At 39.9% G+C, this 23272-nt stretch overlaps 1 protein-coding gene across 4 annotated transcripts in view; it reads left to right on the top strand.

Annotated features, from left to right (window-relative positions):
- syt1a (synaptotagmin Ia) overlaps positions 1-23272 on the top strand; it is a 153712-nt gene that overhangs the window by 124119 nt on the left and 6321 nt on the right. For 3 of the 4 annotated variants that reach the window (XM_067490428.1, XM_067490427.1, XM_067490424.1), the window contains 5 exons: positions 1203-1328; positions 7843-8010; positions 9666-9833; positions 13670-13787; positions 22644-22777. In XM_067490428.1, the coding sequence (XP_067346529.1) occupies positions 1203-1328; positions 7843-8010; positions 9666-9833; positions 13670-13787; positions 22644-22777 (714 nt within the window). The remainder of the gene's footprint in view (positions 1-1202; positions 1329-7842; positions 8011-9665; positions 9834-13669; positions 13788-22643; positions 22778-23272) is intronic. The other variant, XM_067490426.1, reaches the window with a different exon arrangement.

Genomic DNA, 23272 nt, shown 5'->3' with positions numbered 1-23272 from the left:
ACGATTCTGATATCTAGTAGCAATTGCACTGACATCTGTCACCCCAGATTTAACAGATCATACTTTTCTCGGTGCACAGATGCATAAAAGTGGGATTAAACACTGTACAGTTTCAATAAATTTGAGGGTTTTTATTTCCTTCACGTTTTCAGCTGGTCCACTTCCCTCTTTCATGCAAGCAACAAAACCTACAAACTCACAAAAAGCAGACCAAGTGGCTTAGTGGGAAGATTTGACACCAGTCAGTGTTGTTCAGCCTTTTGCATTCACATAAGCAACTTGACAAACTAATAGGAGCAGGCCCCAATGTACATTACAACCCCTCTTACCAACGCCTACCCACCCACCGCTGGCATGATGCTTCTAGCTACCATCGGCGTAGGAGTTAACATTCAAGCTTACCGGTTATGATGATGATGATGTGACTGTATGTCTAAGGGCGTTACCAGACTTGGGAATGGGAAATCACATGAGAGCACCAGTTTGTATGACAGAGAATGCTCTGCATGCTTAACAAAAGAGACATCTTGGAAGGCAACTTTTGATGCTGATTGAATGACCTTGAGAACTAGTCTTTGCCTCTTCAATCGCATGTTGGTCTTATGACAATCTCCTCCCCTCTCCCCCTCCCTTTCCTAACCTTCCCCCCCACACCACACCTGCTACCCACACCTCAGTGCCAGGATATCGAAAGGGCTACTTCACTTTTCACTCTGTGCCACTTCAGACACTTCCCAGTTGATATGTGTTTTTTGCCAGAGACTTGATCTGCCTGAAATAACATCAAGGGAATTGTCTTACTGTGATCTTTTCCTCAAGCATCTCTTCCTACTTCTTTCTATTCTCTTACTATGTCTCTTTACCCTCCCCCCCTTCTTCCTCTAATGCCTGCCCATTGCTCTCATCTCTGGCGCCATCATTTGATCTTTCCTCCCTTTAGACAGAAACACGAAGAGAGTGGTAGAAAAGCATCATCAGGGGACAAGGCCTGGGGCTTTAGTGCATCACAGAGCATGTCCTGGTGTTAACTGCTATGGTGTTTTAGTGCTTGCTTTCCCCGTTTTCCCCTTATACACCATAAAACAAGTGCCAGCTTTTACAGGAGTAGGTCCACTGGCAGGACCTGGGCAGGGAACGGCTGGCTGGGTGCTAGCACCAGCGACAAACTGGTGACACTGACTCTTGGTGGGTGTCTCCTTCAGGCCTTGAAGGATGAGGAGGATGCAGAGACAGGGCTGACTGAAATGGAGAAAGAGGCCGAGCCCAAAGAGGACCAGAAACTGGGCAAATTACAATACTCCCTGGATTACAATTTCACAGAGAATACGGTAAGGATCTGTTCTCCGAATCTGAGTGTGTGTGTCCTTCCCTCGTAAGTACGGCCATATCCGGCATCTGACGTGGTCCAACTTTTCATCGAGATTAAACGGGACCCAGCCCAGGTTTTGCACATCATTCTGCTTCTGTCGCATTACCGCCACTGTAAACACAGTTGGGCCACTGAACCCTGAACGCAATCTCATAAGGATATCATGGGGCTCGAGTTGGTACGAATGCCACAGAGCCTTGTAAAAAATACAGTAGACCATTGGGATTTAGTTCATCTCTGAAAATGTTTCTTTCTACTTGATTTAAAACAGCCCCTGCAGATATCCATCTGCTTTATTTTTTCCAGCGACTGAGTTTTAAAAAGAAGAACGAGGAAGCACGTCAGCTTCCAGGCGCCAGATGTTGTATGACAGATAATAGACACGGTGCGTGAACACAGTCTCGTCCCTCGCTGGGCTAGCTAACTCCCCATTATAAACAGAACTGACAGCCTGAGATTAGACAGTAACACTTACTGCTCCTGTACACACTGGCATCTCCCTTATCTGCACAAAGAAACTTTAATGAGTACACAAATGCTTTCCTGCACTCTGTATCTCTGTCCCTGGTCAATAATCAGTCATTTTAACACTTCTGTACTATTGATCAGTACACAGACTGATCAGTCAGCTAATTAATCAGCCAATTAGTCAATGGTGCAGACAATATTAGTGTGCAACCGTACCTTTAAGAAAGAATGACTAAGTGCTGGGCTCTTTCATGATAAGGGATACTGTATTATGTGGACAGTATTACATTTCACAGAGTTGATCTGTCATGTTGCAGGGCGGAGTGACAGGTTTCTGTATGAGGTTCTTGATTACCCTGGTAATAAGCTCCACAGTGGCGCTAAAGTGTAATGAATGGATGACAGTTTTCACGCTTTATGACAGTGACCTCAGAGAAGCCAGTCTCGGCTCGCTGCCACTCTGGCTGCCTGTGAAGTTAAAGCAGCTCGCAGCAGGCAAACCTAAAAACCCGGGGAGGCAGCCATTCAACTGACCCACTTTCAACTCTGTGACAGACACAGTCTAGAAGCACAGCGGCCTTGAGCAAATGTTTTATTTTAATCCTCATGCTTTGAGGCCCATGCAGTCAATACGTACACAATGTTGTTCAAGGAGAACTGACAATGCACTCAGCTGCAGGCTCCTTTGAAACGCAGAAGCCTGTTAGTGAAATTTTCTTTTTTACAGAATAAGAGGCAGCTGCTAAAGAACAGCCATTTTGGAGAATTACTATTGTTTTTAGTATTCCACTTACCTTTGGATGATATTTTGTTGTAGCAGCAAGCCAGCTAGAACTTACTGAAAGAACCAGCGCAGCATCACAAACCACATTACAATTTGATAATTCTATGCACAGTTTAATGCTGGACACTTGAAATTAGGTTTCAAGGTTTCATGGTTTTTCCACCATGTCGTTCTTTAATGGGACATTACACATTAAAACACTGTCTGCTATGTTCCATCAAATATTAAAACATTTAATGTAGGAAGCAGAGGCTCCAGGCGAAGAGAGTTTCTTTTAATCGTATAACTTTCTAGAGAAATTTACCAATAATTGCCATTTTCAAGGGCTTACTACCAAATATGTATTATTAGCTATCTTGATGACTGTTATAGTTGCCACCACATTTGCTATCTGGTCCCCAAAGTCAGTACTAATTTGTCATTATTAGGGAGGGAGGGGCAGCTGAATGAAAATGTAAACTGACAACTGCTAAATTTCCCCCACAATTTTGTTGAATTTTGTTAGAAAAATTGCTTTTATGGATACATGCTGACAAAACATTATCACAGATGTGCAAAATGGAGAAAAGGCTATAATCTCTGACAATTATTCCTTGTAGGCTTTTATGATGCTGCCCATTTGTACAAACAGACAGAGGAAAAAAAACAACATAAAAGCACGTTCAGAAAAGTTAACTTTATGTCAACTAATTATGTCAAGCTCTAAATTACTTTGTCGCTTTTCAACGTGTGGCCAGTTACTGCACAAAGTGAGTGTCATTGTCATAGAATTAGAAACTTTGTTGCTGGCAGTCCTCATTTCTGGCATATGAAAGGTTTGAAGGGATGAGCTTTGAAGCACACTGACCAGCGTGAGTTGTTGGGTGTCCCACCACATATCACTACCTACTGCTGTTTAATGCAATACATTTTAGTTTATATATGACTTTATAGAAAACTTTTCTCCACCTTAAGCATTCCTTTAGTGTTCTGTAATTGTAGGGTAGATTTAGAACAAAAAGTCACATTGACAGTGACGTAACAGCCAAAAATGTTGCCTGTGGGGTTTTGCACAATCATCCAATATCAACCTTCTGTCTGTAAAAAAGGATAGGTACTATTTAAACTTTTTATGTCCTGTGAGTTTATTAGTCCAAGCTGTAAGGGGAGCAGTCCTCCATAAAACCAACTAGTCAGAGTAGTGGATAAAACATAATGACACTGCCATCTTTAGGAACTCCCAGCTGCTTGTTTGAGTAAAGAAAATTTGAAATAAGACTAACCAAACAACTAGTGTCACCAGCAAGCTTCACAGACATTTAGTATGCCACTGCTAATTTGTCTCATGCATTAGAAAAAAACTCTTTGTTTAAAGAAATTGCTGTAAGTGCTGCTAACTAATTCATTGTCTGTGCTTCAGAAGAGACTTAAAGTCCCACGATGGCCTAAAAACTACTGTTCCACCCTGCCAAGAAAATGAAAGAAACACTGCTGTGTGTGTGTGTGTGTGTAAAGACTGAGGCAAGGAGATCAGGCCGAGTGGGAAAAGACGTGCAGATTAATGTCAAGTCCTCATGGCAAAAAGTCTCAGCTTCTGTTTCTGTCTGTTAACCACCACAAATGGCTGCTGCCCCTGGTGTTGATGACACTGGGTTTATACACTAATGAGACGAAAGGTTTTGTAAAAGATCCAAATCACTCAGGGAGCGGCGACGTGGCTACATCAGGCAAACTCACAGCAAATGAGCCACAAAGAGCCCTCTCAGCACAGCAGGAAGAGAATTATAATGTCATTCCTACTTTCAACATCATTACCATATTCATTGCTCTTTTTGCAGGTCAAGAGCAGGCCTATTGCATTGTGGCCAGTCAGAAATATGCAAGTGTCAAAGTTATTATCAAGAAAGGATGAATTTCAAAACATTCATAATATTTCGTCCTTATTTATTTATTTCAGAGTTTGCGCTTGACAGGTCATTTCTGAAGTAACACTTAAAGCTGCTGCAGTGAATATTAGTCAGGAAGTGGACTATTGGTCTTCTTTAAAAGTGGCTATATGTGCAGGGACTTACAGCAGAGCTGTGATGCATTAGGGCAGAGCCCTCCAAGATAAGCTGCCAAAGGCTGAATCACCATCCTGTATCCGGTCAGTGTGCTACTCGGCGGACTTAAGAGTCCCACACCAAACAGAGAGGAGTTGATGCCAGCAGCTCTCTGCTGTGATAGGATCGAGGCCTTAGTTAAACAAACTCCCACACAGATGTGCAAACACACTGCCACGCTTGTTTTTGTTTTTAGTCTCGAAGGTGTGAGCGACTGTTAGTTAGATGTTTGAATTTTAAATGCTCTGGCACAGTGCATTTGTGCCCAAAACAAATACTGAGAAATAATTTTGAAATACAATATTGATTATTGCTTTAAGTCCGAGCCAAACAGCTGCTTTAGGTACCGTTTTGTGTTTGGGCCTTTTAGCGCTGCAGAGTAACAGGTTTACTTTTGGGTTCTTTTTTTGTTTGAAAGTATTAGAGCACTGGGAGTTTAAAAGGGGCACATTGTGCAGACAAGCACAGAATACACACTTCAGTACCCTAGTTTTTCTTTGGTATTGTGATTATGACATTAAATTAGTACTGTATATTAGCATTGAACATTTGCTAATAATCAGTAACTAAAAAAGTACAGCTAAGGTTCATTAGTTTTGGAGTTAGTTATTCATGTCTGCAATGGTATTGACCTTTGGATAATAGGCAGATGATCAAAACTTCATCTCTGAATTTTTCGTTTTTGCCACATATTGCCAAATGATGAATAAAGAAAAGAATGACATACAGATTAAACATTTAACAGTTTTTTTTTAAATAGTTTTTTGAAAAGGTCACGTTTTCCTCTTCAACCAATTTTGAGAAAATGAGAGATTGAATAGCTTTTGTAAAATCTTGACAGACTCTCAGTTGGGGATTAAGTGAATTTTAAGGGACATAATTTACACATAATTTTACAACCAGTAGTTCCATCTGCTTGCTTTGATAATGAGAACTGTTTTAATGAGTTTTGGGAAAACCCCTCTTCAGTTTGCGTTGTGAACGTCTGGTGCAGTGTCATCAGGAAAGACACAATTAGCGGAAACGGCTAACCGCATATCAACATTCCCGAGCACTTCCTGGGCTTTTCAGTTCTCAAGCTACAGTGCCTCTTCCACTAAAGATGATGTGACATGCTGTGTCTGCCGCAGCCCGTGCTGATAGATGGGTAGAAATCAGAAGGAAAGCGTGCAACAATGAATTGCTACCCTCAAAATCCAAGTGCTGCTTCACAGAGGCACAGTGCAAAACATGGTTTCATTTAGGTTCAGGTAAATGACAGCTAAAATAATTGTATGTCTTCTGTTTACCTTATTGGGTGTGTAACTATTTTGCAGTAAGTGACTATGATAAGGAAAGGCAGGTGTGCAATTACAGAAAGAAAATTTATGTTGAAGTGATTAACTGAAGTCATGTGTTTTTTTTTTTAGGCTAACATCAGTAGAATGTTGTGCATAACCTGGGAATAAATTATCTGATCTAAGATACTTCCATACTTTCCATGATGTCTGCTCGCCTTGACTATCCATCAACACAGTCCCATGTAAATACAGAATAACTTGTGTTCGCTGTTTACGTGTATGACGTTTGCTACTGTGTGGGTACATTCCCATCGTGTTGCCCTGGTGTAATCAACGCTACGTCACGCTGTGGAGACCTTTTACTACTGGAATCCCAGCAACAGTCCCTGTAAATCTACCTATAAACATGACACATATCCTACACAGTGAAAAACGTCTCTAGGGTGATCATTTGCAGCATCCAGTAATAAAGTAACATGAAAACCCACATAAATAAAAAAAGTCAATAAAAATGTGTAGCATATGGCATAGTAAGTACTGATGCAAGGCAAACAAGAGCAGGATATTTAGCACATTGGCGTCTTAGTTATGTAATATTTCTCTGGAACCTCTGCTCTGCAAGCATAAATAATGTTGTTAGTCACATTAATGGGAGGAAGCAAACAGCCACAGTTTTTCAAGTTAAAGTATCCATTACTAACTGTGTGCATCAAGCTTTATTATGAGTTGCTGTTGTACTTACTGTATAAAAGCTTTGAAAAACCTTAATTTGAACCTGGCTCTATCCCGAGAAGCTAACCGTATTAGCTACAGTAGATACACATATGTGAAACCTTTATAAATATTCTGAACATACTGCTACTGCAACTGATTAACCTAGTAGTGTGCGGTGACTGCATTGCCTGGATTTAGTTTAACAGAGTAATACTGATTCCACGTGCACACTGTTTCCAGTGCTTCCATGTGTGTTTATCTTAGGGATTTCAAAATTTGGGATGGTTTTGTCATTTTGTTGGACTGTTTCCAAAGTCAAAAATGTGATCACAAAGTACTGCCCATGAAGTCCTAACTGTCAACACATCCATCTTCTTTACAAACTCTCAAATGATGAAGACTATATGAAACTATTAGTGCATCTTAAAATCTTTAAACTTGCATCCAAAGTTATGTAGATTTGTTTTTGTCTGTTAGCTTCAAATTGGTGGATACGTGGCTGACATTGATTACCAACCGGTGGCCATTCCTCCCGGTTTTATTTATCACTGTTTCTCTGGTAGCTCCACACAGTAAACCGATGCAGCTCCTGACAGCTGTAGAGCTCTTTGGCTGAGTGCCCTGGTCAGCCTCCAGATTGCTGCTTGATGGCTGCCTGATAGGAAGCTGATTGACTGACTAGCTGGGCCCCCTGAGTGGCCTTTGAGTAGAGGCTCTGACTGGCAGGTCAATCAGCCTCCCAGGCCCCCCTTTGCGGTTATCAATTATCAGCCTTATGTGAAAGGAAACAGTCTTCTCATTCCTGGTCTGACACATCCTGACCTTTACCAGCTCCTCAGCTGCCAGGCCCTGCTGTCATAACCTTCTAATATTAGTGCATTATCCCAGAAAAATGACACTGAATCATCTTTAAGCACCATTATGAAGGAGTGATTGCTAGTGATAAGACCAGACATGGGGCTAAAAATTGCAAACGTTCCTTATAGAGCAGTGATAAAGCAATAGGTCTAAATATCTCTTTACCCAAGGCATTGATGCTGTGTAATGATCTTGGTGGAATAAAAGTGCAACTTAGGATCATTTTCATTAGTAGACACGCCTGACATACCTTCCCTCATTTTTCTGTTCTTCATGTTTCTCTTTTAGCTCATGGTGGGGATCATCCAAGCAGCCGAGCTGCCTGCTATGGACATGGGTGGCACGTCTGACCCATACGTAAAGGTCTACCTGCTGCCTGACAAGAAGAAGAAGTTTGAGACTAAGGTCCACAGGAAGACCCTTAATCCTGTCTTCAATGAGCAGTTCACATTTAAGGTATAAATCCCATCAAAAGTTAACATTTGGTAAATGGTAAATAGTCGCTTATATAGTGCTTTTATCCAAAGCGCTTTACAATGTTGATTCCTATTTACCCATTCACACCCATTCACACACACCGATGGCGGTGGCTGCCATGCAAGGTGCTCACCTGACCCACAGGGAGCAACTTGGGGTTTAGTGTCTTGACCAAGGACACTTCGACATGTAGCCGGGAGCGGGGATCGAACCACTGACCCTGTGGTCTATGGTTACCTACCTTACCAACTGAGCTACAGCCACCCAAGTGTATTTATTTGCATTCAGCGAAATCTCACAAACATTTTAGCAGTATTTGTTGTTGGAGTCTTTTGGTTCTGCTGACAGTCTGATTTGCATGCAGTCATAAATGCTGGAAAGGTGTGGAGACAGCAACCAGCTGGCACATTAACAAGCTCCTGACAGAATATCTCAGGCAGGCATTTGCACTCACATACACACACCGAAACTCAGTGTGATTGGGATTAACACAGGCAGCTGCACCGTTACACCCTGGCCTTGCCTCAGCCATAATGGATGCATGGCCGTGGTTCAGCAGTGGGTAAAGTTTTGTTTTATTCACGCGACAGTGAAGAGCGCAGGTGTTGGGTGTAAGTTAAACATAATGCGGTGTGATATCCATCTCAGTGTCAGGTCTATTTGTGTGTTTTTGTTATAACTAATTCAGAATCTGTGATGCATTGTGGACAAAAAAATGTCAGGCGTCTATAAGTAGCAGTGACAGCGTCAAGTACAAACGATTTTGCAAGATAATGTCAAGGACAAACCAGTGAGTCTTATCTCTCAGTCACTCTTGTTTTTTTTTTTTTGTAGTTTCCATTTAATAACTTTTGTCTCACTGTCTAATGCTATAAAGAATTACAAGTCCTGCCCCCCACCCTCACCTGTCTTTTACCCGTGTAGGCCTGATAGTGCCATCTGTCAGGGTGGGGGCTTGGAAGACAGTATCTGCATTCGCCCACTCCACAAACAAACACACAAAACTGAATCTGCTTGACATGCAGTTATCTTCAGAGTAGATGCTGCACAAACTTTTCTGTGAAGGTGCAGGCCTGAGAATATCGGACTAAAATCTATCCAGACTAAATATTGAGTAAATAGTGTGTCGTGAGTTTCTGAAAAGCATTACAACGGTAGGTCAGCACTGCTGCCTCAGTAAGTAAGTAGAAGAGCTCTGCCTTACCTTTGCTCCATGTACATCAAATTTGAAACATTCAAACAACTTTTTTGCTAAAACAAAACAAAAGGTAGCAGGTAAACATTGTAAGTCACAGCAAAGTCAAATCAGAGTCAGTCTGACAGACAGCAAGTTCAGCCGATCTTACAATACATGAAAGCAAGTTTAACACATAAGTTGTTAACTCATTCTAATTTCTATATATCTGTGCTTGGCATTAATAAAGACTTTTCAAAAAGCACTAACACATTTTGTTTACTTAGCATGCACATGCAAAATCCATGTAAGGTATGTGTCTGACATCTGACCCGACCCAATTTCGACTCCACCTTATGTAGCTGCGTTGGGACTGATGATTCTTAACAAAGTCCAGACCAAAACAAACACACTTTTTAATGAGATCTTATCTCCCTTTCTGATCTGTTTCTCTTTTTAGGTCCCCTATGTAGAGCTTGGTGGAAAGACGCTGGTAATGACGGTGTACGATTTCGACCGCTTCTCCAAACACGATGCCATCGGCGACATCAAGGTGCCAATGAACAAGGTGGACTTCAGCCACATAACAGAAGAATGGCGGGACCTTCAGAGCGCTGAGAAGGAGGAGGTAAGGCTTATGCAGCGAGTAGGTTGACATGCATGACAAAAAGTTCGCCCGCTGAGTAGGTTTGAAATGATTTTATGGCAAATGCCAATGCTCAGATGTGTTCATTCAGCACCTAAAATTTTAATAATAAAACTATATTGCATGTAATAAGTGATATTACAATGATTATGTTTGCTGTGTTCAGCAAGCCATTTGTGGTTGCACCATAAATGTGGTGCCGTAGCTGATGTAATCCATCACTCCGGGAAATGTCACTTAATCAGATGTCCACACTTCCCCTTCAATTAATAGAAGTGTGACTTTGCAGGCAACAGTTCAGGAGATTCAATTTTCATGGTAAATGTCATGGCATATAGCACATGTTGCCAGGGAAACCTCACTTTTTCATTTTAAGCATTACAGTGGTTTGATTTAAAGGTTAATTATAACAGTGTGGAATGGCTGATGGTGTTGCTTGAGTTGAAGGGCATCACTATACTGAACAGCTGCACTTGAAAATTTTGAGATTTTTTTTTCGTTAGTGCGTTGCTCAATAAACGCCAGTTGTCTCCAAACTGTGGATTTTGGGGGGCATTTATTTGGCCTTAACTTTATTGTGGACAACAAAGGTGTTGGGAGGCTGTAAATTGGGATATTGCACTTATGTGGCATGTGCTGTAATCATTCAGCTACTCAGGTGCTGTGACAAAGTGAATCTCTGCTTTTCACTTTCTAAAATTCCATCATTTCTTTTTTTCCACAATGAATTTTTAGGAAACACATCTATGTAGCTAAAGCGCTTCATGTTTTTGTTCACACTAAACAAGTAAAATGAAAATGTTAATTGAGCTTTGGAGGTGTTGTTGGGTGTATTTTTAAACCTTGTTTTAAACTGGCTGGCTATTAACACTTCTTTTGGACTAGAACCAAACTACCATAATTGCCTGATTTATACCTACTGAACAGAAATGTGTGGTATTGATCATTTTGTCTCACTCTAAGGAAAAACAGCAATTAAGTTAATTTTCCAGAACTATTTCTGCAAGAATGTGTTTCTCCAGTGAGACTTTTTTCCGAGATGGCAGCATTACACTAAACATTTTAGTTCCACAAAAAGCCATATACTGTACATGTATGGTGGAAGTTAAAATTAAGGCAAAATTAACAGAACAATATCAATCCAGCAAATGTAACTGGCATTGATTCATTTCGTGATTATGGATCATAAGTAGATTTGTTTTAAGAGGTAACAAACTACAATACTGAGGTGGGGGTTATGTATAAAGCAGTTCTGAAAGGTCTCAACATATCTATCCAAACACACAAAGAAAAAGCAGCTGTTTCAGGTCTAAATCTTTTAGCAGTGAGCTCAGTGAAAAGGCAGCCGAGTAAATAAAACTCTAAAAAAAATAAAAAAAATAAAAGATTTAATACTCTACCTACACACAGACACCACACTTTGCTCTACTTTTAAGGTCAAATATCAAGTAGCAAGTTTCAAAAATGCCCTTTAAGTTCAAAAGCCAGCAGGTGGAAAATGGTAAAGTGTCTGGTCACTGCTCTCAACATGCACAATTAACCATTGCCAGCTCTCTCACTGGCTTCCAGTGGAGCATGGATTTGTGTTGGCTAAAACACATTCCCCATCATGAAAGTAAAATGATGTATTTCTTAGTTTTATGGTGCAAGTACCAGGCAGAATAGTTGAGGCTTAGTGAAATAGGTTGGATCCTTTACAGGTTAGAAAATGCTGCACATTTTTCCAGCAGTTTCTCTTAAGGAAATAGGCCTTGATTGAAACCTGATGAAAGACTACTGGAATGAAACAGGTCAATATTTGGCTCTGGTTTGCTTCTGATATATAAGTCCAAATGTGAAGCAGGTGTGACCTGAGAGCGAGGTATTGACTATGTCTGCACCTCGTGTTGATAAGGAATATGAGTTCCTCTTCACTGAGGGTATGATAATGAGGCTGTGTTGGGATGGTGATTTGTGTGAGCCAGTGAAGTGATTGCTGTTTTTTAGCAAGGTGATGAGTGATGAACAAAAGTGGGAGCTGATATTGAAAAGCATTCATGGCAAAACAAAGACCAAATCCATATTAGAAAATTGGAAACATGCACAGACTTGTGTTACAATTGGCTCAGGGATGTTGTGTGACATGAAACATATACCATTTTTATCTATTTTCTATCTTTTAATGCATTTCTAATCCGGTTTTCTAGCTGAATCATTTTAATCTTAACTGTAATTTATAAATTATAATACAACAGCAAATTTGACAGGATAACTAGGTAATTGTTTTTATATAAATGTAAACACAGACCCAAAAATGCTTGTTACTCATGGGTGATGTTTGTTAGTTTGCAACAGGGATTAGCTTATTTATCTGTAGTGTAGATTTCTGTTTCTGTCCAAAACCAATTAAAAACCTATCAATGAGACGCACTGCTCTACTGGGTGACATATTTCTTCATTACAAAACAATCGGTTGGGGAATCCATTTTTTTAAAAGCCCCAAATGCTGTGGATCATAATATATTTTACAGAATTATGATTACATACATTACAAAATTCTCAACCAAGCATGGAATGGAGAAACTCGTCTTCCATTGTAGCGGTGTGTCTGCCTGATGTGTCTTTAATCATTTTTTGAACAACTGTCCATTGCCGATAATTAACCAAATCCAGGTTGACACCAAGTAAGAAGAGGCATTATTGGTTTCAGTGTCTCTCTAGGGATTATTGAAAGTAAAAATTATTTAGAAAATGTGTTTTAATGTTGTGCTTTGGCTGCCTGCTGCAGTAGCTGTACAAGTACTAGCAGTTTTTTTTTTAATGGTATTTTTAGTCACTTTAACAGGAACATATTTTATTAAATCATTTTAAATTACAAATCTGCCTGAGCTGAGGTTTTTAATTCAGACAATTACACAGCTGAAGTAATAGAGTGGCAATCTTGTTATAATTTGTACCTTATTTTTTCCATTTATAAAAGAAGACCGGAGACAGCTGGCTCATATGATGACTAACCTTGTAAGCAGCTTGTCCTGGAAACCGATCACAGACTGTTTTTGAAATTAGACAATATATTAGAAAATATTTGTGCATCTTGTTCATTTTATTGTAATGTACATATGTTCAGTTTAGCTGCTGTGCTGTAAATACAAATACTTTTCATTTCGATATTAGAGATTGACCTCATTACACCAGTACATCCTCTCTGAGAGTGAGAGTAGTGACGTTCCAGGTGATTTAGACTTCTCATATCTTGAGCAATGCTGGTGTTATCCTGTATTTGAAATTATCTTTACAGTAGTTTTTTTTTATATTTTTTTATTTAATAGTGATCATAAAATTGAACCACATAAATGCAAGGACACTGTACCAGTGTTTAGCATTTAGCGTGGAAATGTTTCCTCTCACATGAACTTTTCTGCTGCCTCACCTGATGTAATTATTTTTCACAGAACTCATTATGAGAAAGAAAAGGCATAAATGTCTTACTTACTTTGACATGGATCACTGAATTATATATGTATGTCTTACAATGTTAAATTGGGCTCTGCTAACAACTATAGAACCCATTGTCCGTGTTCCTTACTTTAACCTTTATTGGTATCAAACTATAATCTTCATACAGAAACTCTGGTAATAAACATGTCAAACCTGTTGAAAAAGCTTTAGGTTTGGCTGACTGAACACAGTCTAATGGGCTTTGCAGGGGACGTTATAAGCTCCCCCTCCTCTAGCCTCTCAGTGAGCCTCCACTGTGAGCATGTGATGCGGTAAATTTGGATTCAGTAGTTGCTGTTAAATACGTTCTCACCTCTACAATGTCTCTGCCTCTCCCACAGCAAGAGAAGCTGGGTGATATTTGCTTCTCCCTGCGATACGTTCCCACTGCTGGCAAGCTGACCGTGGTCATCCTTGAGGCCAAAAACCTGAAGAAAATGGATGTGGGAGGCTTGTCAGGTGAGGAGAATTGTACTGTGTGTGCCCACTAACTTTACCTCTGACAGGCCCTTTTGTCTGTAATTATACATGCACTGCAGCACTCACTTTGCCTCCCCTGCAACACTGTCAGGTGGGTTTTCTTCCAAAACACATCACTGGTCACGATTATATTTGTCACAAAAAAGAAGATTTTGGCAGCGTTTTCCACCCACAAAAGAAATCTTTAATGTTTTGTGCAGATGTTCAGATTGTGAAGGATCTCCACTGGTTAGACCTTCATTAGTGCATGCTGCAGTCGTTACCCAACAACCAATGGCTGTAGCATGCACTAATGAAGACAACAGAAGATAACGGGGGAAGAGTGAAATTGTGGTGTAGCTCCAACAATACACTCATGCAGGGCTAAGATCAATGGATGACATGTATGACATTACAGTCAAGTCTGCCGAGCAGTTCTGATGTCAGGCTAACCAAATGAGTGGATGAATGATCTTTATAACAACCACAAACACTGGAACATGATGTAGCTTCTTTTATTTGACATTTCTTTACTTCTGCTTGAAATTTCAGCAGGAGGAACCTTTTTAGCTATTCAAATCTTCACATAATCTGCAAGGAAATAGGGCTGTTTTCTTCAAAACAATGATATATATGTTGTTGAGAGATTTTAGTTTTGTTTTATAAATGCAAAAAAAGGGAGACCAAGGTAGCTGTAGCTAATATTATAATTAATCTTTTAATTGTAATTATCACTGAGTGGCGATTTTACAGTGGAGGTGTTGAGTGATGAATGAGAGGCTGCTGAGTCCAGTTATGTAAAAATTACTTACAAAACAACATGAAAACAGCTTATTAGGCATGATAAATAAAAAAAGGACACGGTGTATGTTCCTGTTGATCATGTCATCTGTTATTGATAGCAAATAACACACTGACCATGACTGAGCTGCACACATACTTTTAAAAGATCCAATGATAATACACAAGATTTGAATGAGACTTAATTTCTTTTATCATCGTATCAGTTATCAGGCCAACATATTTAACTTTTACAATTGCACATAAGTTTCCTTTTATTTTAATTAATTTTAAAGTGGGTGGTTGTTGGAATGACTGATGGAGCCCCCCCACCCTACTTGCCAGGAACTTTACTCAGCCTGCATCAAATTTGTGATAGTGTCTGAAACCTAAATGCATGTATCACAGTGGGACCACTGTTACAATCCTGTTTAAACAAAACAGACAATCAATGATCTAAAAACATGTACAGTATAAATCTAAAAATCTTTTTCCTGACAATGAGAATCTGTAAAATCTCCTCATTTTGCCCTTATGAGGTTTTGTAATTAAAAAAGAAAAAAAAGTATGTTCTTTTATTTTAAATCAGACTGCAAATGGGTGTCACTAGTTGATGCCTTTACTGGACAGTTGTGGTTTTTCACTACTGAAGAGTGTGTCATGCAAATAACTTAAGCAATTGTTACTGTACCTTAACAAATATTTACCATCAAAATCTAAAACCTTAAATATAATATTAATCGACTATATAAAGATTATATTGAGAAACAAACTGCAATTAGGTCGTGTTTATAGAGCTGGGTAGCACTGACGCACTATCGAATGTTTAAACATATCACAGAGCCCTGCATGCACAGAATTTAAACATGACAGACCAAATCACACAATATGCTGCTACCCCTCCCCCTGCCTGTCCTTTGACTTTCTTCAGTGGTTTCATTTTAAATTCCCCGTTGTGCACTTCCTCCCGCCTCGACTCTTTCTGTTGCAATTACCATACACCTGGGTCCACTTGCTTTCTGCCTGACAGCCCAGTCTCTCCATATAAGCCTAAACATCCTGCAGTACAGTAACACGGCACACATTAAAAGCTTAGAGCTCCCTTTCATCTATCAGACCAGCGCGAGGAGCCATTTGGCAGGGAAAAAAACCTCCCCCGATGCCATTTTATGCTACTGGCATTAGCTCTCACCTGTGTCCATTTGCAATGCAGGACTGTCAACATTTTGAGTTGTCAGCCACATCGACTAGCCAGTATGAAAAAGGTGTGAATGTGTTCGGTTTGAGGGCCAGGTTTGTCTCTCACAGAGAAGGGAAATGGTAGAGAAGCCAGACAGTTTGACACCATGTACTGTATGTCACATTTAATTGGAGCATGGTTTATCTGTGTGCAGTCATCTGTGAGTTTCAGGGTGAATTGTTAGCACAGTGCATGTTTCTAATTACACACAACCAGAATATACTCTAAATTGCTGTTTGAGTTTTGATTTTTGTTAGTTGAAACTGCTTTTATGCTCCGAGAATGGACCTAAAAGTGCAGCAGATGGATGAAATAATGGGCAGGTCTCTAATAACAATAATTAGCCTCCATCCACAGGGCGGCTCAGCCAGAGCTTAAGGAGGAAGACAAGTAATTGATGGCCTGGGATCAGCCTTCCCCTCTATAGTCATCCTGTTTAGCATGCCTAATTATGGCTCACAGAGGAAGATGTGGGTATTATCATTAACCAATGTATAATCAGAAATAATTCTTTTGATTGGCTCCTCATGAAACATCCGTCCAAATCTACTTCCATGGTTTGTTTCTCACAAAAAAAATTGACTTTTGAAAAAACTGTTTCAAGACTCCAGTTGACTTTTCGTAGTCCTCAGATTCGCTGCTTCTTGCAGTGATGCATCGAGCACCATGCTCTTTAGCTGTCGTCTCAAAATAATCCCAGCCTCATTACAGACTCATTACAGAAGTTAGTCCTCTGTACACTTCAGCCAGCTCCACTTCAATGTATAGTTACAAATGCATGGCCATTATGTTGAGTGGGAGGCAATCCGATTTCAAAGAATCCTTAAACTCCAGTAGGTCTTGCTTTTTACAGCTCTGCAAAACAGCCTAAAGATTAGAATGTGAGTTATAAAAGCTACTAATTGCGGCAGCAGCAGCGAGTCTTTCGGCCTCCCAGGGATATATCATGTTTTTTTGTGCAATCAAGCAGTATAAAATTTCACCTATTGTCTTTTTAAAATGCCACCTTTTACAGTGTTTTCAGCAACTATAGTGTATGGTGGATCTTCAAAGGAGAGGGAGGCTCTAAAAGGGACACGAAGGCTAAGCGGAAGAGGACTTGTGGGCTTGAGGTAGTGATGGCAAAAGTGCTTTGTCCCACCCTCTTTTTACCTCTTAAGATGTCCCCGAGGTCTCTGAGGCCGCACGTAACCAGGTAGTGGCCCACAGTGGGGTTTGCTTTTAAAACACACAGGTGCCGTGATGCTCCGGCTCACTATCAGGCTCCTTTTGGTTGCAGGGTTTAATCTTATTTTTGCTCCACTGGCTGTTCAGTTCGAGAGGTTTTCTCTCAGTCAGTAAGGCCGTTGGCCAACGGCATCGTTAGGATAATGAACAAGACTTGAGGCAAAAAAGCAGGTTGAAAGTGATTTGGTAATGCAACATTTTTTTGTAAGGACTTTGCTTTCAAATACACAGAGCATAGGTAATAAAAGCCGGTCAGTTACTGGGAGATGCCGAAGCTTTTTGATAATTACGATTCTAATTGTAGAAACAGCATTGTAACACAAAGAGGCACTTTACGTGGGTCTGCCCCTCTGAGAAGCCTTTCACTGTACACATTTGTGATTCACCACTGAGTTGACTCTGTAAAACTAAACCGACAGTCACCCCTGGGTGCACCCACCGTGGCAAATCCAAAATGATGGGAGGAAAGCTAAGATGACAGCCAGGCTATATTTAACCCTGCATGTATTGCTGTTCATTCTCCACTATCCTGCCAGCACGTGCTGCCGACACACTTGATGAATACGGAAATGTTTGAGGAAGAAACTGATTCTCTGTTTAGTGTTATTCTTCGTGGCTGTGCATGCAATAAAATATTGTAGCTTTAGCTGTGACAGTCACTACTCTGCCAAAATAATCCAAATGATGCACTGCTGGCAACTGCTTACAACATTTAATACAACCTATAGGTAACCACTTTAAAATGGATAACTCTGGTAGCTCTATGTAACACTGCAGCTCAGATGAGTAACCCTCAGGATAGTGAGGACAAGCCTCTGTGCTGTACACATATGTGAGGAGGCGTTCTTGCATCAGGAGCGCTGCCATTCATCCTTAAAATGGCAGCGATTGCATCCGTCTGCGATGAGATGGTAAAATGAGCCGGATATGAGTTATGGCATGCCTCCCAAAACTCAATAATGCCAAACTCTCATCTGCTGGCCAGAAAGATAAGGGCGACTGGATGGCAGTGATGTGGCACCACAGGTGTGTTCTTTCTTTTTTTGTTTTGTTTTTTTGTTTTTCTTTTTCTCCTCAGCTGAAAAACTGTTATCTTACATAATCCCATTCAGCTGCTGCTTTTTTTTTTATTCAGGCACTCCCCCAGTATGAGGGGACGCATGGCACCGGCTGAAAATGGGGCCGTATATATGTAATGACCCATGTCCTAATTGGCCATTTGTAAACTCCAGAGCCAAACAGTGATTGTCTAATTCCATCTTATCAGCTGTAAGCAGGTATAGTAGGCTGAAAAGTTTGGAGGCTCTTCCAAAAGCATTCACAGTGAAGTCAGTGAATCTGTGTGTATCTTCTCTGGTTTAAGACTTGAAGTGAACCTAATACCAACAGATGTAACCCAGCATTACGTTATATACAAGTATATGTCAAATTTAAACTATAAGAACGTACTACCTATTCCTTCTATAGAAGAACTGTGCTGCTTCTCTATTTCTGCTTCCACATGAACCATCAGCTGGTGAAGGTGATGAATCCTGGCCTCCAACATACTTAGCTCAGATTTTAGTGTTTTAGGATGCTTTTATGTGTTGTATACATCAAGTGCATATTTAAGAAAATGTATAATTCCCCTGCATTTCACAGTGAAATATAGAATATTTTACTCCACTGTATATATTTAATGGCTTTAGGTCCTCATTACTTTTTAAATAAAAACTATATAATTAATAAATAGTCAGTAAAAGGTTGAGTTGTATACTTTTACCACCTTTAGTTTTATTAGAAGTTGCCCACAAACATGAAGACTAACCAGCTATATTTGCCATTTCCATCCAACTCTAAGCTTAGCTCTAGTAGCTAACTACTGTAGATCTGCCTGCAACAGTTCTCATTTGAACTTTGCCTTGAAATTTTAAGTTTGCTTTTGTTCTCGGTCTGAAATCAAGGACCAGCTGTCACAACAATTATTAGGATTTATTAATAAATGGTAGGTCTGCCACAATGAACTTAGTGTATCTCTGTAAACTGCAGTGTGTGTGCAGTTTAGATGCTTTTATGTCTTTTCCAAATATTTCTTTAACATAAATCAAATTTTTCTAAAACTTTGTTAGACCTTTGCTATCTTTAGCTTGAGACCACTTTGAGCTTGATGAGACCGGTCTGTCTATGTGAGATTAGCTTGAAAAAGACTTGTAAAAACCGTGGAGTCTCTATGAACAATGGTAGCCATGGCTGATCGCACAAAGAAAACCTGCAGACTCCTCACCCATACAGCTAATCCGGGTACTGGCTGGTTCTTTGTGGCAGTTCAGTGTAGAAATACCACAGAAATCTCACAGAGTAACACTGAGAATTGTATGATTTTTATGTTTAGTCAGCTCCCAAAACCCAAAGTTAAAATACTGCAGTGTCTAAAAATGAATGTGACTCACTGGCTTGATGGATAAAAAACCTGTGGTAGCAGAAGCATAAAGGCCTCATCCTGCTGTTGAAAACACTAGATGAGGCGGAATGAAGTTGGATGTATTCATTTCCTAAACAAAGTGACAACACAGTCACACAAAATCCTCATTCAGTGTTTTATATATCACCCCAGCACTCCAGCTCATCTCAGCAGGAGAGTAATAATGGACACCCACTCCATTAGGGGCATGCTACCTTTTCACTCATGTCTCTGTCATCTATTTATTCTGCAGCTTTTTCCCCCTCTTATTCTGTTTGTGTGGTTTCCTCTCAATATTCATGCTGGCTGCCCTGGATAAGTCCACCAGTCTGCAGTCAGGTTCTTATCCTCCCAAATTGGATAAAAGATTAAAGGCAGCTACGCTTGTTCAGTATTTGCTATTGATAGAAATTCTGCAAATGTTCCAACTAAAAACTGATTTATTTCAGAGCAGCTCACACATTGAAAACATGAAGCGTAATAAAGGCTTTGTGTATATGGGATCCTGAGATAAATCCAGATTATCAGACCAAGCGTTGTTTCAACAACTAATTATAAGCTCGGATTCAAAGTCTTACTACTTATTCATACTGATGCACTGCTCTGAGCTCTGGTAACTAGGGTATTGTTGGCCTCAGGCGAGGGACTACCTCATTAGCATATCATAGATTATTTTGGATATTTTTGTTTTATCTTTCTCAGGCTGCATGCTGTCCTAAATGATGTATTCTACAGAGTTGATGTTGTCACTTTTTGCTGTAGCTTCACGATTGTGGGTTTAGATCAGATACCATGAAGTGTCATTAAGCGCTCTTTGCATGTGGAACCAGAATATCTAAATGTCTGGTTGACTTTTGTCACGCAGCAAACTATGCCAAGGGTTTTACGTGTTAATTTATTTCATTTAAAATGAGGTCTCTCTGGCTGTTTTGAAGTGTTCCCTTAGGTTTTCTACAAAAAGATCACTTTAGCCCGTGTTGTTTTACATGGTGATTGGTGGAGCCACATTCAATTGAATCACAAATAGCACTGCTGTCTGCGAGGAGTGAATTGACTGACTCCAAGATGTTAAAAGATTCTCAACCACATACACAGCAAGAATTGTTTCTTTTTTGTCAAACATTTACTCAAACAAAATCCCAGCAAGCACACTTTGGAAGAGTAACACTAACAAAGTCTTCATACATGTAAAAGTATGGCTGCGACCCAAATCTGATTACTGACTTAGTATTTACTTTGCATAAACACATCTAATTTTCCTAATAATTTTTGAGTAACCCGGATTCTAAAGCAGAGTGAGGCAAATTTTTGGACAGGGGCTATATATAAAAAGGTAGTTTAATTAAAGGTGGTGCTTTGTGTGCAGTTCCTCTAATGGGCCAGTAGATTCTGTCTAAGGAAAAACCAATTCCTTTGTTAAGGACAACAGAAAAAATGTCTAGCTTCTTTCAGAGAAGTCAATATTTATTCCCAGAAAAAAATCGTGATCTCCGACCCTGTTTCCTAAAGTTTCAATACCACTGTGAATGTAAAAAATGTATTGTAGGGAAAAGAAATGGGACTGGATTAAATTTACATTAACAAAAGTATAGTCATCTGTGGTGTGACAGTCCTCCACTTTAAACGCCTGCCATCCCCCCAGTCACCTCTTCACAACATGACGGTTGAAAGCCTACAGTTTCGACATGATTGCAGGGTTCTGCCTTGTTTTTCAGAGGACTTGGATGTTGTCTGTTTCAGGGTGGGGGTGAAGGGGGGTGGCGCACTATGTGGTCCTGTCTCTCACAGGAGACAAGCCCACATCTCACAAAGCTGCAACGTCTGGCAGACAGAGACAAACCATACATGGTGTTACTTTATGTAAAACCTGCAGACAAGGGCCAATGAGGATTTCACTTACAGCAAGTAATAGATATCCATCAGCACTGCTGTCCCAAGTCCAGTCAGCTGTTTGATTAGGCTGCTGATTGGCATCTGTCACGCAGCAATCACACAAACACTGACCCAAACACTTTTGTTTTAAGCTTTGGCTTTAGGCCACCTCTCCTGTTTGTTTGTTATTGTTTTTTTCTTTTGGGCAACTGTGACAGTTGTTTTTACATTTTACATTGATTCTGGTCTGTCACCTACTGTAAATACTCTTTTATGTTCACTCAGCTTAAGATACTCTGCAAAAAACTTTGAAAGACTTTATATGTTAGGGAAAACTTTGTCGTTAAATAAATAATTTATCTGAGTAAATGGTAGAGTAGCAAATGTTCACCTTTCACTTGAATCATTGTAAGGCTTTACCCAGTATTAAATAAGAGCATGTGTTCACTGCGAAGAAGTAGAAGGTTTTTCCATTTAGTGATAAAACCCCAGATACACAGATGACAGCTAAAAATCAAGCATGCTTCACGATCACATGAGTATTTTTTGACTGTAGATTAAGAAGGACTAGCCAACTGCAGCAGTAGATTGTATTTAGTGGGAATAAAGGCATGAAAATGAACAGTACAAATTCTTTGAAGCACAGTAATTATTGAATTCTCAGTCTTTTCGATTCCCTTTGTGTGCCACTGGAAATTACAGTCAAAGGTATTACATTGTTCACTTGCCCATATTTTAGACTCATTAGAGCTGCCTTTAATGTGCAAATGAACAAACTCACCTTTTTACCTTTAAGGGCCCAATTAAAGCAAAAAAATATTTTTTTTTCACCGTTTGGAAAGCAGGTTGTTGCCCACTTGTCAGTTTTCCCTTAGAGTCTAAACTAAGACACTAACTGTCCTCTTGTCAAATTTAGATTTGATGACAATTTGGAGTGCATAAACAAATCAGGAAGAGTGGTGTCACATCATAAATGAAAGCGATGGGTGGGTTTGCTGTTTTCAGACACACACTCCAGCTCTGATTGCCCAAGAATGGCTGAAGACGGACCAAGCAGACCTCTTGGGTACCACTTGAGATGGCTTTCAGATAGATGAATATGAGGATGTTGAATGGGGTGGGGGGTAACTGAGTGATGTAAACACACAGGACTCTTGTGACCATTTGCTTTTTAGGTACCAGTGAGCTGATACTATAGGTCTGAATCTTTTTTAATGTGTTTGCTTAAAATCAGACAAATGGTGACACGAATCCCCAAAAATGTGTTGGTAAAATCTTCTCTACCTTTTCTTTGCAGATCCATATGCAAAAATCCACCTGATGCAGAATGGCAAGAGGCTGAAGAAGAAGAAGACGACAATCAAGAAGAACACCCTCAACCCTTACTACAATGAGTCCTTTAGCTTTGAAGTCCCATTTGAGCAAATCCAGGTACATTTTCATCAATTTAGAGAACATTCACAAGACTAAAAGGTATCAGCTTAAAGTTATTAGATGGGAGCTCACTTACCGAATGATCAATTTGAAGCTTTTCATCATAATCAAAGAGACTTCAGTTTAATTCAGCCTCAGTTTGATAAGGAAACAGTTCTGTGGATAGAAACATATACATATAAATACAGCTTCAATAACAACATATGATACTAATACTACTACTAGGTAAAGCATTGTTTTTTTTCCAGAACATTTTAAAGGACAGGATACACAGACTGTGCCGGAAAGGAATAGCAATGAGCAATAACATCTCTTCAGGCAAGACAGTAATTGAGTCAAATTGATTAAGCCTGTCACAGCTCACAGATCACGGGTTTGGGTCCATGAGCTTCATATTAAATTTGTGTTGATCCAAATCAAGCCCTTATTTAGTGCTGCTGATACCAGTCAGTTGTTGAAATGTTCACGTCTCGTCTCTTTGCCAGGAGCCAG

Source organism: Channa argus, chromosome 21 (genome assembly GCF_033026475.1).
Source record: "Channa argus isolate prfri chromosome 21, Channa argus male v1.0, whole genome shotgun sequence".
NCBI lineage: Eukaryota > Metazoa > Chordata > Actinopteri > Anabantiformes > Channidae > Channa > Channa argus.
This window is presented reverse-complemented; position numbering and strand designations above follow the sequence as displayed.